This window comes from Leptonychotes weddellii, chromosome 7, assembly GCF_054177405.1.
Source record: "Leptonychotes weddellii isolate Sample4059 chromosome 7, ASM5417740v2, whole genome shotgun sequence".
NCBI classification, from domain to species: Eukaryota; Metazoa; Chordata; class Mammalia; order Carnivora; family Phocidae; genus Leptonychotes; species Leptonychotes weddellii.
In genome coordinates, this window is record NC_138375.1 from 113,703,060 (window position 1) to 113,726,186 (window position 23,127).

The 23,127-nt window shown below is 37.9% G+C and overlaps 1 protein-coding gene across 4 annotated transcripts in view; it reads right to left on the reverse strand.

The window, feature by feature from the left end:
- The window catches only part of SMAD5 (SMAD family member 5), a 54,199-nt gene that overhangs the window by 18,996 nt on the left and 12,076 nt on the right, over nucleotides 1-23,127 (reverse strand). For all 4 annotated transcript variants that reach the window (XM_081827026.1, XM_081827028.1, XM_081827027.1 and 1 more), the window contains 3 exons: nucleotides 13,188-13,759; nucleotides 7,423-7,674; nucleotides 2,898-3,017 (listed from right to left, as the gene is read on the reverse strand). In XM_081827026.1, the coding sequence (XP_081683152.1) occupies nucleotides 2,898-3,017; nucleotides 7,423-7,674; nucleotides 13,188-13,590 (775 nt within the window). In that variant the 5' untranslated portion in view covers nucleotides 13,591-13,759. The remainder of the gene's footprint in view (nucleotides 1-2,897; nucleotides 3,018-7,422; nucleotides 7,675-13,187; nucleotides 13,760-23,127) is intronic.

A 23,127-nucleotide genomic window follows, 5' to 3' on the forward strand; every position in this document is an offset into this window, starting at 1 on the left:
GATACAGAAAAAGCTTCTGACAAAATCCAACATCGATTCATGGTAAAAATTCTCAGCAAACTAGGAATAGAACTAATATTTTATGGCTAGACCCTCCAGAACAATGGTGAACAGAAGTAGTGAGAGCAGGCATCCTTCTCTTGTTCCCAATTGTAGGAGAAAAGTAATTCAAATAGTCTTTTACCATTAAGGATGCTGATAGCTATAGGTTTTTCATACATGCCCTCTAATAATGAGAGAGAGAGAAAAAAATTAAAGGCATCCAGATTGGGTAGTGAAAAAAAATGCTGTTTGTTATTGACATGTTCTTGTATTTAGAAGACCCTAAGGAATCCAGATAAACGCACCCACACAAAAAAGCCCTACTAGAATTAATAAATGAATTCAGCAAGGTTGCAGGTTATAAGATTAATATATGAAAATCAATTGCATTTCAATCTATTTAATTAAGAAGAAACCAAATTCCATTCACTTAGGAATAGCAAAGTAAAACAATTTATATTGAATACTGGAAGATCTAAATAAATGGAAAGACATACCACACCTGTGCACTGGAAGATGGCAAACCTCCCCCACTGATTTAGAGATTCAACGTGATCTCTATCAAAATCCAAGGAGGGGATTTTGGGGAGGCAGAAATTAACAAACCGATACTAAAATGATATGCAAATGCAAAGAACGCAGAAGTGCTAAACAACTGTGAAAAAGAACAAAGTTGGAGGAATAACACTTCTCGTTTTCAAAACTTACTATGAAGCTTTAGTAAGTATCTTAAGACTATGAAGTACAGACATACAAATCAATGAACAAATTAAGAGCCCTGTAATAAACTTACATTTATTCCACTGGTTTCTGAAAAAACATGCCAAGGCAATTCAATGGAGAAATGGTAGATGCTCTTTTCAACAAAATAGTGCTAGAACCAAATGGATGTCTACGTACACAAAGACCAATTTAGATCTTTACCATACAGAAAGCTTAACTCAAAATAAATCACAGACCTAAATGTAAAAGCTAAGGCTACAGAATTTCTAGAAGACAAAACAGAAAACTTTCATGACTTCGGGATAGACAAAGATTTCTCAGATCCAACACCAAAAACATAAACAAGGGAAGAAAAAAGTGATAAACAAGACTCAGTCAAAATTAAAAACTTTCAGCTCTTTCTGTCATCTTGCAGCCTGTAGAGGCCTGCTGGGAACAGGACTCCTAAAATGACAAATATGTCTAGAAGGCTGTGGTCCAGGGCCATTTTTGCTGGCTCTAAGGGAGGTCTCCAGAATTAGAGGGAGCAGCACACAGCTCTTCTTAAAACTGAAGGTGTTTATGCTCGAAATGAAATTGAACTCTTATCTAGACAAGAGATGGGCTTCTGTGTACAAAGCAAAGAACAATACAGTAACTCCTGGCGGCAAACTGTACAAAACCAGGGTAATCTGGGCGAAAGTAACTCGTGCTCATGGAAACAGTAGCATGGTTTGTGCCAAATTCCCAAGCAACCTTCCTGTTAAGCCATCTGTAACAGAATCTGATACTGTACCCCTCAAGGATTTCAACTTACTGAAGAGAAAATAAAAGTGTACAAAAAAAATGAAAACTTCTGTGCTTCAAAAGACATTAAGAAAATGCAACAACAATCCAGACTGAGAGGTAATATCTGCAAATCACACATCTAATAAAGGACTTCTACCCAGAATATATAAAGAACTCTTACAACTCAATAGTAAAACAACCCAATTAAAAATGGGCAAAAGATTTAAATATTTCATGAAAAAAGATACATGAAGAGCTAGTAAGTACATGAAAAATGCTCAACAACATTACTCATTATGGAAATGATGGAAAATTAAATGCAAATTAAATGGAAATGCAAATTAAAACCACAATAAGACACTACCTCATACCCACTAAAATGGGTACATTCAAACAGCCTGACAATAACAAGTATCAAGAGCATGTGGAGACAGGGCGCCTGGTGGCTCAGTCGATTAAGTGTCTGCCTTCAGCTCAGGTCATGATTCCAGGGTCCTAGAGTGGAGCACCTCATTGGGCTCCCTAAGCAGGGAGCCCACTTCTCCCTCTCCCTCTGCTGCTTCCCCTGCTTGTGTGTACTCTCTCTCTCTCTCTTTCTCTCTCAAATAAAATCTTTAAAAAATAAATAAATAAGAGCCATGTGGAGAAACTGGAACCCTCATATGTTAGTGGTAAGAATATAAAACAACACTGCTGCTTTGGAGAAATTTGGCAGTTTTTCTTAAATAGTTAAATTCACCATATTGCCTCAGAAATTCCATTCTTAGGTATTTACCCAAGACAAATAAAAACAAAACTCACACAAAGAGTTATATGCAAATGTTCCTAACAGTAGTGGTCATACTAGCCAAAAACTAGAAATAATTCAAATGTCCACCAACTGGTGAATGGCTAAAAAAAATGTGGTACATCCACACAAGGACAACTGTTCAGCAATAAAAAGGAAAAAACTACTGATACATGTTTCAACATGAAAGAACCTTGAAAATATTACGCTAAGTGAAAGAAGCCAGATGCAAAAGACTACACATTATGAGATTCTACTTACATGAAATGTTTAGAAAAGGTAAATCTATATATACAGACCAGAGATTAGAGGGTCTCTGGAGCCGAGGACAGGAGCAAGGACAGACTGCAAATACACACAGGGTATCTTTTTAAAGGATTATGAAAGTGTTCTAAAACTAGATTGTGGTGATGGTGCAAAACTTTATACATTTACTAAAAATCATTGAATCATACACTTGTAATGGATAAATGTTATGGTTTATAAATTATACTTCAATAAAGTTGATTTTAAAGAGTGGTAAGAAGTTAAACACAAAATAGCAGCAACAACAAATTATGATGAGAATTTCTCTTACCTCTGCTGGATATACTGGGCATAATCTGAGGAATCATATTATTGCTTGTATCCATTGGCTGGGAATTATCTTGACCCATTTGATCATCTGGTGGCATATAAGCAGGAGGAGGAGTATCAGCTAAGAAGAAGAAAATGAGACAAGTTAAAGTCCCAAAAGAATAGTTAATATTTTCATCCTGCTTAAATGTATTCTAAAAGCATTAAAAAGGTCCTAAGATTACCAGCAGGGTTTGTCACTGAACATTACAAAGAAAAATGTAGGATGCTACCTGAGACAAGAAAAAAGTAGAAAAGACAGCATACCCATTAGTTACTGAAAACCTGCTAAAGGTCTGCATGTATTCGGTCCAAACCAGGATAGTAAGATCAGTGCTAAAATTCACTAAAATAGAATTCAAGGTCAAGAATTTTGTCTTTATGTACTTAGAATCATATGCTGGGAGAAACTCCAACAACTACAAACCAATCTGAAGGACACAGATTATCCTAGTTTGAGTATATCTCTACAGAGACACTTTTAAATTATCAAGATCATCACACACTGTATGTTGTTAATTAACATCAGAAATTAAAACTATACTCCTACAAAATGTACCAACATGAACAGCAGCTAGACATCTAATTCTTTTCAACATCCTAAAATGGCTGTCATGCCCTACTAAATGATTAGGTAATTCTTAGGAAATTTGAATGTGAACTAGAAAATCTTTTGAGTTCCAGCACTCCTAGTTAAAAATCTTCGCAAAAGCTACAGCTGTATTTCTTTGTCTCAGTAATTATAAATACTGAATATAATAGTCTTTCACTCCAAGGCTTATACAAGATACACTGTGACACAGAACTGTAATCAGACTGAATCTAGGGTAAAGTATGAAAATTAGTTTTGGAACAAATACCTAACAGCAAGTTAAACAGTTGATACTTAATTCTTCTTGAAAAAATAAAAAAACACGTCAACTGATGCAGTAAAGAAACCAGAAACAATATACTGACATATGACTCCACCTACAACAGTAGGCATTCAAATATTTCTTGACAAACTGACATAATGATGCATCCATGTATGACATGCCATTAATGAAATCTGGGCACTTTATAAAATCTACTTATGAACTTTCTCCAAGCAAACCAGTTCATCAGTTACCTAATTAAAGATAACTGGGGTGCCTTTTAACTTTCCAGTCTATAATGATGTGACAAGCAGTAAAGTTAAAAAAGCACAGACTTTAGAGTCAGAGAAACCTAGGTCGGAAACCTCAGGCAAGGTACTTAAGCTCTTGAAGCGAGTATCAATTTCTTTCTCCACCTGTATAATCAGAGTACTATCTAGCTCACATGGTTGTTCTGAAGATTAAATTTAATGCAGTATCTTCCATCACAGTACCAGTTATACAAAAGGCACTTAATAAATGGTACTCTGTATTATAAATTATATGAAAATATTTAAGTCAAATACGGCTGCTTCTTTTTTTAATGCCTGGAAATACATAATTTAATTGTTTGGGCCAATAAATGATCGAATGATACCTAAATACACTTCCAGTTTTTCAGATTACGTACTCCACGTCATAGTCATCAAACACGTAGTCTTTTTCTGGCTTCAGGTTTTTGATAACCTATTAGAACACTCTGCCTTTCACGCATATAGGACTCCCTATGAAACCTTTCACGTTAGCACCATTTGACTTCACTCTCAAGTTGCAGTGGCAGCCACTTTACATAGCTAGTTGTCAATGTATGTATGTATTTCTGTAAGTTTACCCATTCATTTCACAAATATTTCTTGAGGGTCTACTGTATACCAGGCTCTGATACAGGGACTGGGGATGTAGCAGTTAAAAAAAAAGAGGCTAAAATTCCCTTTTTCATGGAGTTTATAGTCAAGATAGGGAGAGGAGGAAAGGAAAGAATATAAATACAAACAATCTGTTGGACTATAATATAGGCTATCAAGAAAAATCAAGCAGTGAGAGAAAGAAGATAGGATGAAAGGAGAAAGTGAATTTTTTTTTCATTAATTCTTAAAGGATCATCTCTCCAAAACTGTTTGCTTTTTTCACAACATTCAATTAATTTCAATCCAAAAAAAAAAAAACAGTTCATCCATTTCTCTTACTCCTTGCCTCTGGCAACTACTAACCTGTTCTCATCATCTATGATCTGGGTTTTCTGTTTTTTGTTTTTGTTTTTGTTTTAGATTTCACATTTAAGAAAAATCCTCTCTTTCCCTGGCTTTCTTCATTTAGCTTAATACCTTCAAGGTCCAGCCATGTTGTCACAAATGACAAGATTTCATTCTTTTTTATGGCGGAATATGCCACAATTTCTTTATCCATTCATCCATCGATGGACTAAACTTAGGTTGCTTCTGTGTCCTATTGTAAATCATGCTGCAATGAACCTGGGACTGCACATGTTTTCAAGTTAAGTGTTTTTTCTTCAGATAACTACCAAAAAATGGAATTCCTGGATTACGTGGCACTTTTATTTTTAATTTTTTGAGGAAACTCCATACTGGTTTTTTTTTTTAATTTAAATTCAATTATTCAACATATATTATTGGTTCCAGAGGGAGACGTCAGTGATTCATCAGCCTTATAGAATACCCAGCGCTCATTTACATCACGTGCCCTCCTTAATGTCCATCAGCCAGTTACCCCATCCCCTCAACCCCCTCCCCACCAGCAACCCTCAGTTTGGGAAACTCCATACTGTTTTTCACAGTGGCTGGACCAATCTGCATTCCCACCAACCGCATGAGGATTTCCTTTTCTCCACATTGCCAACACTTGTTATTTCTAGTCTTTCTGATAATAGCTACTCTAACAGGTATAAGGTGACAGATAACTCATTGTGGTTTCAATTTGTATTTCCCTGATGATTAATGATGGAGAGCACCTTTTCATGTACCTGTTGGTCATGTGTATGTATGTCCTCTTGGGAAGAAGGCCTATTCAGATCCTCTGCCCATTTTTTTTTTTTAAGGTTTTATTTATTTATTTGACAGAGAGAGACACAGGGAGAGAGAGAACAGGGAGCCCGATGTGGGGCTCGATCCCAGGACCCTGGGATCATGACCTGAGCCGAAGGCAGAAGCTTAACGACTGAGCCACCCAGGCACCCCCTGTGTCCATTTTTTAATTGGAATGTTTGTTTTTGATATTGAGCTGTATGAGTTCTTTATGTATTTTGCATATTACCCCCTCATCAGATATATGATTTTCAAATATTTTCTCCCATTCAGTAGGTTGCCTTTTCATTTTATTAATAGTTTCCTTTGCTGTGCAGAAATTTTTTTGTTTGACGTAGTCAAACGTGTTTATTTTTTGCTTCTTTTGCTTTTGGGGTCAATTCAAAAAATCAACGCCAAGACCAATGTCAAGTTGCTGCGTGCCTATTTTCTTCTAGGAGCTTTATGGCTTTAGGTCTTATGTTCAAGTCTTTAATCCCTTTTGACTTAATTTTTGTCTATGGTGTCAGATAGTGGTCCAGCTTCATTCTTTTGCATGTGGTTGTCCAATTTTCCCAACATCATTTATTGATGAGACTCTCCTTTCCCCATTGTATATTCTTAGCACCTTTGTCATAAATTAACTGTCCATCTAACTGTGGGTTTATTTCTGGGCTCTCTCTTCTGCTCCACTGATCTATAGGTCTGTTTTGTTTTGTTTTTTTAAAGATTTTATTTATTTGACAGAGAGAGACACTGCGAGAGAGGGAACACAAGCAGGGGGAGTGGGAGAGAGAGAGAAGCAGGCTTCCTGCCTAGCAGGGAACCTGATGTGGGGCTCGATCCCAGCACTGGGATCATGACCTGAGCTGAAGGCAGACGCTTAGTGACTAAGGCACCCAGGTGCCCTTATAGGTCTGTTTTAATGGCAATCCCACACTGTTTTAACTACGGTATCTTTCAAACTGTAAGTTAATCATACTTCAATTTTTAAAAATTTGTTTAAAAAATTACTACAAGCTTTGTAATGTAGTTTAAAATCAGGCAGTGTGATGCTTCCAGCTTGATTCTTCTTTCTCAAGATTGCTTTGGCTATTCTTGGGTCTTTTATGGTTGTTTACAAATTTTAGGATTGTTTTTTCTATTGCTATGGAAAATACAGCTACTTTCATTTTTTTTTTTTTTTTAAGATTTTATTTATTTATTTATTTGAGAGAGAGAGAGAGAGAAACAGCATGAGAGGGGATAGGGTCAGAGGGAGAAGCAGGCTCTCCGCCGAGCCGGGAGCCCGATGAGGGACTCGATCCCAGGACTCCGGGATCATGACCTGAGCCGAAGGCAGTTGCTTAACCAACTGAGCCACCCAGGCGCCTCAGCTACTTTCATTTTTAAAAAATATATGGTACACGGCAAAATAAAATCCAAAACTCTTCTGGAAATCAAATAATTACCAAAGAACACAGAGTCAAAAATAGCTACCTCTTAGCATTTAACAATTCACCCAGAGGGCCAGCAGTATAAGAACTGCTGATTCTCAAGGGTCATTTCTTTAATCAATAAAATAAATTCTTACCTGGGAGCTGAAATGGACTTCCTGGTCCAGAACTTGCTGGGGAATTGGGATATGTGCTGCTAGCAGGGGAAGGGGGATAAGGGCTATTTGGAGATAAGGGAAAAGGAGTGTTGTTGGGCTGGTGGAAAGAATCTGGAAACGTTGCATTTTGTGGCATGTGTGGCTCGTTGTGGCTCAGGTTTCTAAACTGAACCAAAAGGCTGTGCTGTGGATTGAATTCATTGTGACGAGGCACTAATACTGGAGGTAAGACTGAAAGACAAAAATCAAAAGTCATCTGTCAGCAAAGACTAAAGCAAATATCCCATACGTATTAAAGGGCAGATAGAAAGGATTCAGTAAAAACAATTTACTTTCAGGAAGGGCGGCTTTGTAGAACCTTGAATGTATATTTACATAATAACTAAGCCAAAAGCACTCTAAGGATTTAGGCCTGTATTAAGAGCTCTGAAAAACAGAAAATCCAGAAAAGATACCACTCCTGTTCCGTAGGAGAGAAGGCATATTTAAAAACAATCATAACACAGAGAATTTAATGTAGTGAGAGTTCAACAGAGGTGAGCACTTCCAGCTAGCAAGAATCAAACAAAACACTATGGAAAAGATTACAACTGATTGGACATTAAAGAACAGGGAATGCCAAGTGCAGGGATACTAGAGAAGGACATGGGGAGACTCCAGGAGGGAGATAAGAAAGCATATTCACAGTTGGCCTAAGCACTGAACTAGGAGCTGATATTAGAGTGTGACGCTGAGGTCAGCTATTAAGATGCCCTGAAAGCCTCTGTGTTTCCAATTTTGAACACTGCATCTTTCTTAGTTTGAGAGATTTCACATTTTATGTTCTTCAGTCAACTTTTCCCTAGTGAAAATAATAACATTTCCTAGGTAGAAGTCTTCCATTCAAAATCAGTTTTCTAAACATGATCATAATGAAAATATATCAAACAAAGCCTAAATATTTTAAGAGACCTATTTTTTAAAAGGTTAACTTTATTCAAACATTGACTTTCTCTGAAGACCCAAATGACCCAAATGAAATGTCTGACTACCCTTCCCTATAGGAAATCAAAGCCAACATGATTTCTTTAAACTCTTACTGTATCAGTTCATCTCTTTTACAACCTTCCCATATCTGTCAATGTAATTTTACTTCCAAAAATCTCACTTTGACTCTGACATCATTCAGCAGCAACAAAATCAATGTTTATTTTAAGTTAACTAGGTCATACTTCCCTGCCTGAACTAGGGATGTACCTGAGGAATGAGAGGCTCTGTAAGTCAGTATTCGTACTGTTTTTTTGTCTCTTTTCTTTGTACTGAATCAGTGTTGTAATTATGTGGTTAACATCTGATTACAATTGTTTCATTCTACTGTGTATTACCAACTGCTGTTCCCTTTACAGAATGATGGGACAGCTGCCATTGGAGAGTAAGGCGTGAGACAATAAGAATTTCTATGTTTAGCTGGCTAGCAAGCTGAAAGACTAAATGAAATAACTAATGAGGAATTCAATCCAGCTAAGAATTCCTTTATTTTTTTTTTAGAGGCGGAGCTAAAATCACCGACTTCTCTCATCTATTAACTATACACATCACTTTTTAAAGACTATTTTCCTCCAAAATACATAGTTTAAACAGACAGATGCTATAAGAGGTAACAAACAGAGCAATTTCTAAGCCTCCTCCCATATGCTTCCAGAGACAACAAATTTAAACTCTTAGCCACCTCTTCTAACATTTACTTTGTGCACTGCTAAATAATATGCTTATACTGCTATTATTAATTTGCCAAGACATCATTTGCCGATTTGCTATTGTGGCAAATGAAGTAGCTTTCTTACATCACTCTACCCACTCCCATTCCCGTTCCCCTCAATAAAGTTACATAAAAAATGTTGGTTAAATCAACATCTGATGTTTATTACACGTACAAATATTATTCATTCCTGAGCCAAGTATGTACTATATTTTTTCTTGAACAGTGCTTTAAGTAAAGCTGATTATTGACTTGTTACTTCATTTGCTTAATCTTAAGTACACACAACTAATAATTCCAGAAGTCTAACAGATTTGTTAAATTCCTATCAATACTATTTTCCAGATGCCACAAATAAATAATCTATTAACTCATTTTTTCCCCTGGACCCTTCATTCTTCTATGATCTAGACTGGTAGCTCCTTAAGTCTCCTAGAGATCTCAAGTTCTTAGACTTCCCTTCTCTTCTCTCCTGTTGGAACCCATTTCTTGGACCTCATGTTCTATTAGTTTCCTAAGGGGGGCAAAAGGAAGGGGGCACCTGGGTGGCTCAGAAGGTTAAGCATCTGCCTTCGACTCGGGTCATGACCCCGGGGTCCTGGGATCGAACCCCGCATCAGGCTCCCTGCTCAGTGGAGAGCCTGCTTCTCCCTCTCCATCTGCCTCTCCCCCTGCTCATTCTTTCTCTCTCAAATAAGAATTTTTAAAAAAAGGGTGAAAGATAAATTTTTAGTCCTTGCATATATGAAAATGTCTTTTGTTTGTCTGCAGACAGATTCCAGAATAAACAACTTTTTCTCTCTGAATTTTAGGGGCACTGCTTCACGGTCTTCTAGAATCCAGAACTGCTCTGAGAAACCCAACATTCTCACTTCCAGTCCTTTCTATATGTCCTGTCTTTTCTCTCTGGAAGCTTTCAGAATCTTTTTTAACCATGATATACTAAAATTTCATGCATGGGTCTTTTATCCCTGACAGCACCATCATTGCCGTTCTTTTAGCTAGTCTCCATACCCAATGTTATTTCCAGAGCCTTTTTACCATACCAGGCTCTTATTATCTCCATGCAAAATCCAGCATGGGAGACATCCTCTAAGGTGGCCACCATGATTCCTGCTTCTCGGTATACACCCTTTGCATAATCCTCTCCCTTTCAAGGTATTATCTCTGACTTTCTGCTCACCAACACAACATGGCAAAGGTGATAGGATGTTATGTGATGATACGATATAAGAATATAATGCCCTTCTATCAAGAAGACCCTCTCTCTTCTGTCTTTGAAGTAAGCTTCCATGAATGTGAGCTACTATGAAAAAGGTGGCGGCAAAGAAATGAAGGCAGCCTCTAGTCAACAACCAGCAAGAAGAGTCCAACAGCCCACAAGGAACTGAACCCCACCAACAATCACATGAGCTGGGAAGCAGATCCTTCCCCAGCTGAGTCTTACATGAGACCCAAGCCCTGACCAACACCTTAAATACAGCCTAGCAAAGGACTCAAGCCATGTCTGGACTCCTGTCCCACAGAAACCGTGAGATAATAAATGTGTATTAAGCCACTTACTTAATCTGTTATGCGGCAAAAGATAACTAATGCACCCAACTAGTATCTCAGCTTATATAATTCATTCATTAAAAAAAATATTTACTGTGCACCACCTACTAAGTGCCAGGTCATACTACTATTCTAGGCACTGGTGATGCACTACAGAATGAGACAGAGGAAGTTCCTGCTTGCATGAGTCAATAAATAAAATAATTATCTAACACAGCATCAAGTAGTGATGGGGGTATTTGAGCAAGGACTGAACGGAGTGAGAAAATGTACCATGAAAAGATCATGGGAGAGAGTTAAGTAGAAGAAACAGAAAAAAAAAAAGAAAGGAAGGAAGGAAGGAAGAAAAAGTAAGTCTAGATGCAGGAGTAGGCCAAGTCCATGGGACAGAGGAAGTCTGAAGAGAGGTTATGTAGGGTCTTTAGAAATCTGGGGGCGCTTGGGTGGCTCAGTCGTTAAGTGTCTGCCTTCGGCTCGGGTCATGTTCCCAGGGTCCTGGGATCGAGCCCCACATCGGGCTCCCCGCTCCGTGGGAAGCCTGCTTCTCCCTCTCCCACTTCCCCTGCTTGTGTTCCCTCTCTCATTGTATCTATCTCTGTCAAATGAATAAATAAAATCTTTAAAAAAAAAAAAAAAAAGAAATCTGTTCTAAGTGTGATAAAAGTCTTAAGTGTTTTGAGCAGGCAGACATGATTTGGTATTTTCTTTTTTTAAAGACTGATTTGTTTTAGATAGAGAATCTCAAGCAGACTCCCCGCTGAGCACGGAGCCTGACACGGGGCTCAATTTCATGACCCTGAGATCATGACCTGAGCTAAAACCAAGAGTGGGATACTTAACTGACTGAGCCACCCAGGCGCCCCATGATTTGCTATTTTCTAAAGAGCACTCTGGCTGCTGTGCAGAAAACAGAATGGGTTGGAGGGAGAGAAAAGAGGCAGAGAGACCAATTAGAACACTGCTTAAGGTGGAAGATGAAGATGGTCTGTCCTAGAAGAGTGGTGTTAGAGATGGTAAAAGGGGACATTATTAAGATAATATTTTGAAGGTACAGCAAACAGCATTTGCTCATAGCTCAAATGAGGACTTCAAAGAGAGAAATAAAAAATGACTTTTAGGTAGCAATTACATGAATGCTGGTGCCATTTACCTCAATAGGGAAAATTGGAGGTAAAAAGGACTTGGTGGGGGGAAAAAATCAAAAGCCCTATTTAGACATGTTGAATCTGATATGTTTATGAGACATTCAAATGGAGATGTCAAGTGGGCAACTGAATACAGAAGTCTAAAACTCAAAGGAGAAGTTCACTCTGGAGTTCAAAAATGTGAGCATGAGCTTACAGTTTTACATGTGACAGCATGAGAGCCCACAGGGGAAAAATATGGATGTAGAAAAGGTCTAGGGACTGAGTCATGTGAAAACAGGAAAAGAAGCCAATGAAGAGACTAAGCAAAAAGAGCCAGTGAAGTAGGAGAAGCAGAAGAGTGTCGTGTTTCAGAAACCAATAAAGAAAAAGTTGTGAGTGGGAGGGAAAGAAAGCATCTCAAATGACGTTGAGAAGGCAAGTGAGATTAGGACTGAGAATGACCCCTCCATCCAGAAGGCAGTCGCCAGTGATCTTGACAAGTCAAATGGTAGGGAAGACAGACTAAGAGGAGGGGTGTCCAGAAAGAACGGGAGGAAAGTAACATAGAGATAAAAAAAAAAAATGGAGACTCCTATAAAAGGTCTCAAAGAAACAGTACAGGAGACTGGGGGTGAGGGGATGTGAATGAAGTCGGGACCAGAATTCTTTTTTAACTTCTGTTTTAGGATGGGCAGTAGCATGATATGCTTATGTGCTGACAGAAATAGTCTAATAGAGAAGGAAAATGTAATCCTGGCGAGAGGGGTGGTAACTGTATGAACAAAGTTCTTGAGTAGACAAAAAGGAGTGGGGTGTAGCACACATATGGAGCTTAGGTTTTATTTTTTTTTTAAGATTTTATTTACTTATTTGACAGAGAGAGACACAGCGAGGGGGAGGGGGACAGGGAGAAGCAGGCTTCCCGCTGAGCAGGGAACCCAACGTGGGGCTCAATTCCAGGGCCCTGGGATCATGACCTGAGCTGAAGGCAGGCGCTTAATGACTGAGCCACCCAGGCGCCCCTGAAACTTAGGTTTTAGATAAAAGAGACATGGCATCCATGGGAAAGGCAGAGCATGCATACGACTGACACTGACTGACTCATGTACATATGACTGACTGCTTACAGTGAACATGAATTAGAATTAGCTACTTAGGAGCTATTTTATATATAAAAAGCTAAATTCAAAATCCACTATTTCTTCCAAGATTAAAATCTTTAAGAAGGAAACACAAGGCTAATACAGCCTTTTAATTACTAAATCCACTGAAATATAAATCAGGAAGAGACAAGGTTTTGTAATTCTTCTCAAGGTAAAACCTACCTGGACTCTCCACTCTCTTATAGTGGTATGGGTTGATACAAACTTCTTTCTGCTTAGATCCAAAAGGAAATTCACAAATATCCAATGGCTTTAGCTCATGATGACTCTGCAAATCAGGCCAGCGCCAAACACGACAATATATAACATGGGGTAAGCCTTTTCTGTGGGAAACCTGCAGGCGTCCATCTAAAGATCTGGGAATAGTGACACATTTGCTCGGCTGTCCTGGACTGCTCAAGGCTTTCTCCAGTTCTTCCATGGCACCCTTTTTCTTTTTTAGCTTTTTCACCAAAGCATCGACTGCCTTTTCTGCCCATTTCTCCTCTTCATCACCTTGCTTCCAGCCCAACAATCGCTTTACTGCTGGACTAGTAAAGGAAAACAAGCTGGCCATTGACGTCATTTGATATAAATCTTCAGAGACCTTCCTGCAACTCAAAGTCAGTGGCTACTCAAAGAACAGCTCACAGATGAAAAGTCACATACAGGTTCTAAGCAGAAGTTCCAATTAAAAAGGGAGGAGTGACATTTATCTTCATAAGTGCCATAAGATTCTTTCATTGGTTCAAGTCCTGAAAGAGAAAGAGGGAAAAGGGTAAGACCCCTAACTTAAATGAATGCAATTAACATACATCTAAATCAATTTAATTGGAAAGTATGTTATTTTTAAATAAGAGCAGAAAAGCATTACAAAGTAAAAAAAAAAACCTAAGTCTAGAAGGAGAAATTTTCCCTAAAGTCCTGTGACCACTTCCTTTCTTCCTAACATGAACAAGTAACTCACTGGCAATGGCAAATAACCACCAGAAGCAAAAACAGATTGCTCTACCTCCTCTCCTCTGTACTTTCCTAACAAATAAGCCTCTAGACTTTCATTTCCTTTCCCTAGGCCAATAAGCCCCCAAACGCCCTTCTAAGGTTTGATTCTGAAGTACTTCTCTTCACTGAAACCCATGTCACATGCCCTGTCAATTTTGAACACAGTATGTCCTCTAATGTCAACACAGTCTTCAGAAAAATCTAACTCTTTCCTAAGGTCATTATTCTCCGTAAAGTGTTTCACAGACTTACAAGGTTTGGACAAAAGCTATAGTCCTATTTAAGTCACATTATTAGATGCAAATTTTATCAAATTTTATATTAGGTTTTTCATAAGAGATAACAAATCCTCAGATAAATCGTAACACACATAATTGCCAGAAAAATGGGAAGTATCTATTTTTAAAACCAAAAATGCTGAACAGATTTAAAGAGAATAAATTCAAAGTTTAACCCAGAAAAGGACAGTTTATAATTTTATAATTGCTATTGCCTTCTGTGGTATTTTAGGCATGTTAAGTTAAAGAACCTGCTCTAGGCAGACCACCCCACTGCACCCTTACGAAGCTCCTGGAGATGATGACAAGAGGAAGTGATGTGCAGAGGCGCTGCACTGATAAGAATGGGTACAATTCCCCGTGGTCACTACACAGCCAACTACAGACAATGAGCGGCTAGTGAAACAGCAGGAGTAATGTTTGGAAAAAGGATGTCAGTAACAAATTGGAAGCCAAGAGGCTTCTTCTCTTGGGCCTAAAATTGCAAATAATGCTGCAGCTCTGCCTTTGACAATTTCTACCAAACTCTGGCATCAAGACCATTCTGGATTGGGATCTATCTTCCCAGAAAAGAATACTTGTGTTCAGTTAAAACCCAGATAAACATAAATTAAAATAAAACTGAGTTAAACTCAACAAATAAGAACTAATTGCTTTCTATGTGCCATACATTGTGAACTGCCCTGATGGTGCTTTAAAAAAAAAAAAGTCACACCAAATTATGCTTCATCTTAAGAGCCAACTGATTCATTCATTCAACAGACACTTACTGAGACCTAGTAAATGCCAAGCATTGTTCTGGATGCTGATCAACCAGCTCTGGCTATCCAGACTGCTATGAACCATGGTTAGAACCTAGACCCAAGGGTGCAAAGGTGCGCAGAAGTAAAGTAATACTCCTTCTGTGTGGATGGATTTCCAAGGCTACATGGGATGATTTTTGTCAGGTAGGCAAAACTGGCTACATTAAACTAAAGAAAATAAGGAAAGACTGAAAGTGTATTTGTCAGTAACAGGTCACAGACTGTGAAGTGTTATGTGCTAAGAGAGCTGAGCTCAGCTGTAGCTACATCAAGGATATAGGATAAAAGCCATCTGGGCCAGAGAATAAAGGTAACAAAGTAAACCAAAATATCATTGGCTTGTCTAAGACAAGAGACATTTCAAAGGCATAGGGACACAAACAACAACAACAAAATATGTGGGCAGACATGAATAGAGCATTTCCTAAAATAAAGAATAGATAGGTCTGGCTGAGATCTTACTCAGTAACACTGGAACATAATGGAGACAAGACGGGGTAGTGCATGTGTGTGGGAGAGAGAATGTATGAACAATGGAGAGATTAAGTTGAGGAAAGGGACAAGAGTAGAGAAGCTTGAAGACCAAACACCAGATGGTAGTTAACCACTAGACGGTGCTTCATGTTAACTACTAATCTCACTATCATCATCGTCATCATCATCATCAAGTACTAACCATATTATATATTAACCAAAAAAAAGGCGGGGGGAGTTACTTCTGCGTGTACAGAAAGAACAAGGACTAGAAAGCTACATACTAAATTCATCATGCAGTTTCCTTTGGGGAGAGGCATGGAATGGGGGAAAGGCAAGAGAATGGGGTTCTGTGATTTGTTTTATATATTTCCGTATTATTTTAACCTTTTCACAAAGGGAATCTATTAATGCATTACTTGCATAATACTAAAATAAAAATAGTAAATAATCTAAAACAAATTGCTGTGAATAGAACGGAGTTACAAGTACCAGTACAATGAGGAGGTAAGACTAATGTATGCTATCTTAGAGGTCAGGATGGTAATTTCCCTTTGAAAGGAAGGGTCTTAAACTCAGAAGGAAAACTGAGTTTCTGCCATCCTGGTAAAGTCCTGCTTCTCCTCTGGGTGATTATATGGGAGAGCTCAGTTTGTGAAAATCCAGCTGGTGGGATACTTAAGATGTGTACACACTTCTGTATGATTTTAAAAAATTTTCTGGATATATAAAAAAGCATAGAGTGCTCAGTTTCCTTCCCATTTTTCTTCCCATCATCAATCAGTGCCCCTTCTCACAGGTAATCCCTCTGTATTTGTCTTTCATGTCCCTACAGAGAAATTTAACACAAACACAATCAAATACAAATATATACATAAAACCTTTTTTTACATAATGGTATTCTAAAAAGAAAAAGGTACAGAAAAACATATGTACCATATATGCTCAAGATCTTCCCATTCCAATATAGAAAGTGCTTCCACATTCTTTTTTCTACTACACAGAATTCTAGTATAAAAGTAATCTTACAAGCATGTCAAACTATGTCATTCCTCTGCTCAAAAATTATTCAGTCGTTTCCCATTACACTCGTATCTAAATTCCTTAACATCACTTTATAGGGCCTACATGAGCTGGCCTTTGGCTTTCCATCAAAGTCATTTCTTACCATTCTCCTACCTAACTTTGCACTTAACCTCCTTTCCATTTCTCAAGTGCTCCAAGGTCATTTCTACCTTAAGGACTTTGCACTTGATGTTTCCTCCCCTGCATTCTCCCTCAAGTTATTTAACATGCTTACTCTTTCAATTAATTCAGCTGCTCAAATGTCACTTCTTGAAAAAGGACTTCCCTGGCCACTTTATCTAAAATAGCATACATCACACTCCCGCACCATTCTCTCCTCCCTGATCCTGCTCACTTTTCTTTCATGGTGTTTATCCTAACCTGATCAACATATCAATTTTATTTATTTATTATAGGTCTTCCTCACTGACATGTTAGTAGGCAGGTAGCTTCATCTTCTTTATCCATCATCAAATTCCCCTGGACTGAGAACAGTGCCTATTTATTAAATGAGTGAGCAAGGAAGTAGTGAATGAGTGAACTAAAGAAAAGCAACTTGGAAAAATATACATTCCTTTATCAGAGCAACCTAGTATAAGAGTTAAAACAAAACACTGTATTTATGGATATGCACAGATATGTAAGAGAATAAAAGCATGGATAAAAAGGATACATACCAATATCAGGACAATGAGTACTGGTTGCAACTGCTAAAAGGAAAGAAGGATGAAGAATGGAAAAGCTTCAGCTATTTTAAAACCAGATTTTAAAAAATTGGCAAGTCATCAGATGTTATATTCTCTCTTCTTCTCTATGTTAGAATATTTCATAACTCAAAATATTCAAAATTTTTAATTTTTATTTTTTTTATTTTTTTTTAAGATTTTTTTATTTATTTGAGAGAAAGAGTGAGAGAGAGAGAGAGAGAGCACAAGAGGGGGGAGCGGGAGAGGGAGAAGTAGACTCCCTGCTGAGCAGGGAGCCCGATGCGGGACTTGATCCCGGGACTCCAGGATCATGACCTGAGCCGAAGGCAGTCGCTTAACCAACTGAGCCACCCAGGCACCCGATTCAAAATTTTTAATTTTTAAAAAGTAGTGTGATGAAAACAGAAAATGATCAGATTCTGTCCTTTACAAGATATAAAACCAAAACCAGGTATCACTCTTTCTAAGTCTACTAATTCTTCTGTAAAAAAGGGGTGATGGTTCCTAAGTGACTAAAAAGTTGAAGTAATAAAATATGTAGGGGCACCTGGGTGGCTAAATCAGTTAAACATCCAACTCTTGGTTTCAAAGCTCAGGTCATGATCTCAGGGTCATGAGATAGAGACCTGGGTCGGGCTCCACACTGAGCATGGAGCCTACTTAAGATTCTCTCTCCCTCTCCCTCTGCCCCATCCCATCTGCTCGCATGCACATCCTCTTTCTCACTCTAAAATAAATAAAATCTTTTAAAAAATAATAAAATATATGTGCACATGTGTCAACACACACGATAGATGCTTTATAAACTAAAAAGTGCTATTCAAACATGAATTATGAGCATTAGTATTCAAAGGAAAAAGAATCAAGACTCAAAAAAATGGCTGGATTGGGGCGCCTGGGTGGCTCAGTTGGTTAAGCATCTGCCTTCGGCTCAGGTCATGTTCCCAGGGTCCTGGGATTGAGCCCCGCATCGGGCTCCCTGCTCCGTGGGAAGCCTGCTTCTCCCTCTCCCACTCCCCCTGCTTGTGTTCCTTCTCTCGCTGTGTCTCTCTCTCTCTGTCAATTAAATAAATAAATAAAATATTAAAAAAAAAAAAAAAATGGCTGGATCTGGAGCACCTGGGTGGGTTAAGCACCCAGCTCTTGATTTTGGCTCAGGTCCTGATCTCAGGGTTGTGGAATCAAGCCCTGCATCGGGCTCCACACTGGGCATGGAGCCTGCTTAACATTCTCGCTTTCTCTCCCACTCCCTTTCTTTAAAAAAAAAAAAAAAAAAAAGGCTAACATAACATAGCCACCACTATACCACCATACACACTTTCTGATCCAGCCCAAATTCCTGTACTTTTGCTCATCTGGGTCTTCCAGGAGAAATCTGAAGTCATTCTTAATGATAAGCTCAAGGCCACTCCCTCTGGTGAAGAATTCCTTCCCACCTGATTCTAAAGAGGCTATGGTCACTGAATATCATAAAAATTAATAAAACAGTGATAAGAACATATCTTAACTTTCCAAATGGAATACAAAATCTTTCCAGGAGGAAGTCTTCAGCACCTGGCACCATTCCATTCATCATACCACATATTAAAGGAGTATTTAATGAATGGTCATTGATTTTTCTATCAACTGCACCTTGAAATTAAAAGATAACTTCAAATTTTAATCCAGGTGACTAAGATAATGATAACTCCATTTGCAGAAATAAGGACACTCAGAAAGTAGTTTAGTCAGTAGAGAAGATGGCAAACTCTACCGGAAAAAGGTCATGACTGGAGATACAGGTTTAGCAAGGAAAAGATGAGAAAGAAATTTAAGATTTGCACAAAGAGCTGAAACAGTAATAAAAAATGGGATTTCAACAGAAAGAAAAGGGTGGCATGTTAACACCTGCGTATTAGGGAACACTGGTAGGGAAGAGAAAAAGTTACCAATGAAGTATCATTAAAAGGAGGAGCTTAGAATTAGATACACTGGTATTGCAGAGTATCATATAAAAGGCAGAGGTTAAAAAGAATGAGAACAAAGAAAAGACCAATGACTGGTGACTGAGGATGTCATTAGCTCAACTTCAAGAGACCGGTTTCAGAAAAAAGAATGGGTGTCAGATTCCAAAAACCTAAGACTCAATATTAGTGTTTTCTTAAAACTAGCATTGGGAAAGGAGTAGGGACAAACCATGTACTCAACTCTTTAAATATTAAATGATTAAAAATTTCAGAAACTTCTCATGGTATTCTTTCCAAAAATTTTATAACTTTGCAAACTGCGTAAATGGTATGAGCAAGCAATCCAAGTACTCATTATCTAAGTCTCACAAAGTTAAAAAAAAAAAGTAACAAAATTCATCATAAAAATTTACTGATGAATAAGCAAAAGAACTGATCAGGCATTTCACATAAGAAAATATCACAGTGGCTATTAGATGGTAAAACAGGCTCAACATTATTAGTTATCAGGAAAAAAATTTTTAAAGAAAACTGAAACATCACTCTATATTTACACATAAATCCCTATGACCCAGCAATTCCATCCCTAGGTATATATCCGACAAAAACAAGTGCTATTGTCATCAAAAGACAAGTGCATGTTCAGAGTAACTTTATTTTTACTAGCCCCAAACTGGAAATAACCCAAATATGCACTAACAGTGGAGTGGGACAATAAATCATAGCAATAAATTCAAAGAATGGAATACTTCGCAGCAATGTCAAAGAACTAACGTATGAAAAACATGGATGAATCACACAGACATGGTATCACAGAGATATAATAATGAAGAAATCAGATATAAAAGGTTACACGTTGTATCATTCCTTCTCAAAAACAGGCAAAACTAACCTATGTCATCAGAGACAAGAAGATTACTAAGTGGGGACAAGAGAGAGCCTTGCAGGGAGAAAGAAATATTCTGTAACTTGATTTGGGTGATGATGACACAGATGTACAAGTAAGTAGAAGTTCACTGAGCTATACACATTAAGATTTATAAAAAAGTCTTTAAAAAACGTGTTAGTGAACTGATCACTTAAAAACTGGTTCCCACTCACTACCATCTCCTTCACCATAATGACTTAAAAACCACCAGTGAAAGTGCAAAGTTTGCAAAATATGGTATGATTTCACAAAGTTTGTTAAAATAGTGCCCAAAAATGTAGGGTCTGGGACTTAATTTTACCCTACCAGCCCCACAAGCAAGTAAGTTAATTTGCTAACTGTTTCATGGATTCTGACAAAGGCCACAGACTCCTGAGCCAGAGACAAAGGACTTTATCACTCATGGCACAGCAAGCAGCATAAGCCTCAGATTTGCGGTTCCCTTTGCCTCCGAGAGACCCACAGGCACGGGAGTGATGAAATATGGCCAAGATGGACAGTACTCCTGCCGTGAGTTTGCACTGATAAGGAACAATGAGCTTGGGGAATTCACCACTTTTACAGTTACATTAAGCAAGCCTCTCTTTGTGGAAAGAGAACAGCTTCACTATCAAAGGATTAACACTGGTCCTTAGTAAAATCAATGTTTATTTTTTATGGGTATTTTTGTAAAAAAATTAAAATGCTCTTTATGTTAGTAGCACAAATGACAAACATAAAGGATGCCCTATCACACTATTAAATTACTGTGAAAAAAATTACACCTATTAGGGGCGCCTGGGTGGTTCAGTTGGTTGAGCGTCTGACTCTTAATTTTGGCTCAGGTCATGATCTTGGGGTCATGAGATCGACCCCCGCGTCAGCATCCGCACTGTGTGTGAAGCCTGCCTGCTTAGGATTCTCTCTCTCCCTCTGACCCCCTCACCCCACCCGCGCGCCTCCACCTCTGGCTCACGCACTTGCTCTTAAAAAAAAAAAAAAAAGAAAAAAAAGAAAAATATGCCTATCCATCAAACTTGATTCATTCTTTGTTCACTGTAAGAATACATGTTTACAATTATAACCTAATGTTTTTCTAAATTTTTAATTTTTGAAAATAAAGTCCCAATCAGACCTTTTATTCACAATTTAGTTTAAAATATTGATCAAATTTCAAATGGTTTCTTTTTTTAAGATTTTATTTATTTGAGAGAGAGAGGGAGAGTGAGCATATGAGAGAGAGAGAGAGAACCAGCAGGAGGAGAGGCAGAGGGAGAGGGAGAGGGAGAAGCAGGCTCCCCACTGAGCAGGGAGCCCGACGAGGGACTCGATCCCAGGACCCTGCGATCATGACCTAAGCCGAAAGCAGCTGCTTAATCAACTGAGCCGCCCAGATGCCCCTAAATGGTTTCATTTTAAATGGGCTTTTTTAGAACCAATTATCGTTAGTTGGGGAAAACTTACATGTGGCATGAGCTTCTCTTGATGACTTAGTTATCCTTATGAACCTCTCCGCTGCTGTGCTGGAAATTCTCTATACAAAGCACAGAACATGGTCTGCACTGTTACCCACTATACAGACAAAAGCACATCAATGATCTTGAAAAGTTACTTATAGACTTTTGGACATCTGACTTTCTTAAAAGAATGTAGCTATTTCAAGGAATCCAACAGCTTCCTTTCTACAGAATCAGTTCCTTTGATGATGATAATGATAATAATGGTAATAGTAATAAACTACTAACATTTACTGAACACTATGTCAAGCACCGTTAAGGACCTTACACTGAGAGACCAAAAATGATTAAAATCTCAAAACAGCCATATCAGGTAAATTACATTATTCTCATTTCACAGATGAGAGAACAGGGAAAGGGAAATTAAATGTGACTTGCTTATTTCTATAGATAAGAAATGGAGCCAGGAATTGAACCCCAGCAGTCCAGCTCCACTTACACTCCTAAACACTACACACTGCCTCCTACAAAGAAGCCTCCCACCAAGGGCTATTCTTCTCTTCAAGATCTTTTCTATTGTTCTCTGAATCTCTGACTTCTCCAAAATATTCAAATTATCACAAGATTATACAGTTTCAGAGACCAAGGATAATCCTGTTCAATATGTTCATTTTCAAATGGATTTTTTGTACCATTAACATATCTCATTAACGTCTTCATCTACTTTAACCCTTTCTTCTCTCAACTGAGCTAAATAAGTCAATAGGTATGAACTGTTTACTATTATTGTAAAAAAATTTATGTTTATTACGGCAGCCTTACTCCAAAGCTTTTTAAATTTTCATTAGGACATTTCTGCCACACTAATCTCTAGAACACAGTATGCATGTGTATATGTCTGTGTGTGTGTGCAGGTATGTATACACCATACACACATTTTAAGAGCCCAATTCTATTTCACTCATCCACTTCCTTAATATTTAACATTTAGATTTCTAAATAAAATTGTTATATTGGGATTAAAACTGTTTTATTGAGCCCATATGATAGATCAATTTTCTCCTGTAAACTTTCCTATAGAATATATCAGGTTCAAAATAACACCTTCATCCACATTGAAATGAAAGTATCAGAGTGCTTGGGATATAGCAACAGATTCATTTCACTATCTTCACTTAAGTCCTTGGTTATGAAAGAATTTCTCATTACGTATACAAAAAAACAGAGTAAGATACTATACTTTTTCTAGTTTGCATATATTAGCATATGTTATGTGAACTCCAAGAAAACATGCAATACCTTTGAAAACAGGTTTTCTAGTGACCAAAAGGTTTCATTTTGAATCTCTTACCGAAAAGTTGGTTCAATTTTTCATAGCCGTTTTGCCTTTCACTATATAAAATGAATACCCATTCTCAGTTCAGTCAGCTGTGTACATAACCATTCATATGATTCTTTCCATAGTATCTCTAAACTTATCCTAG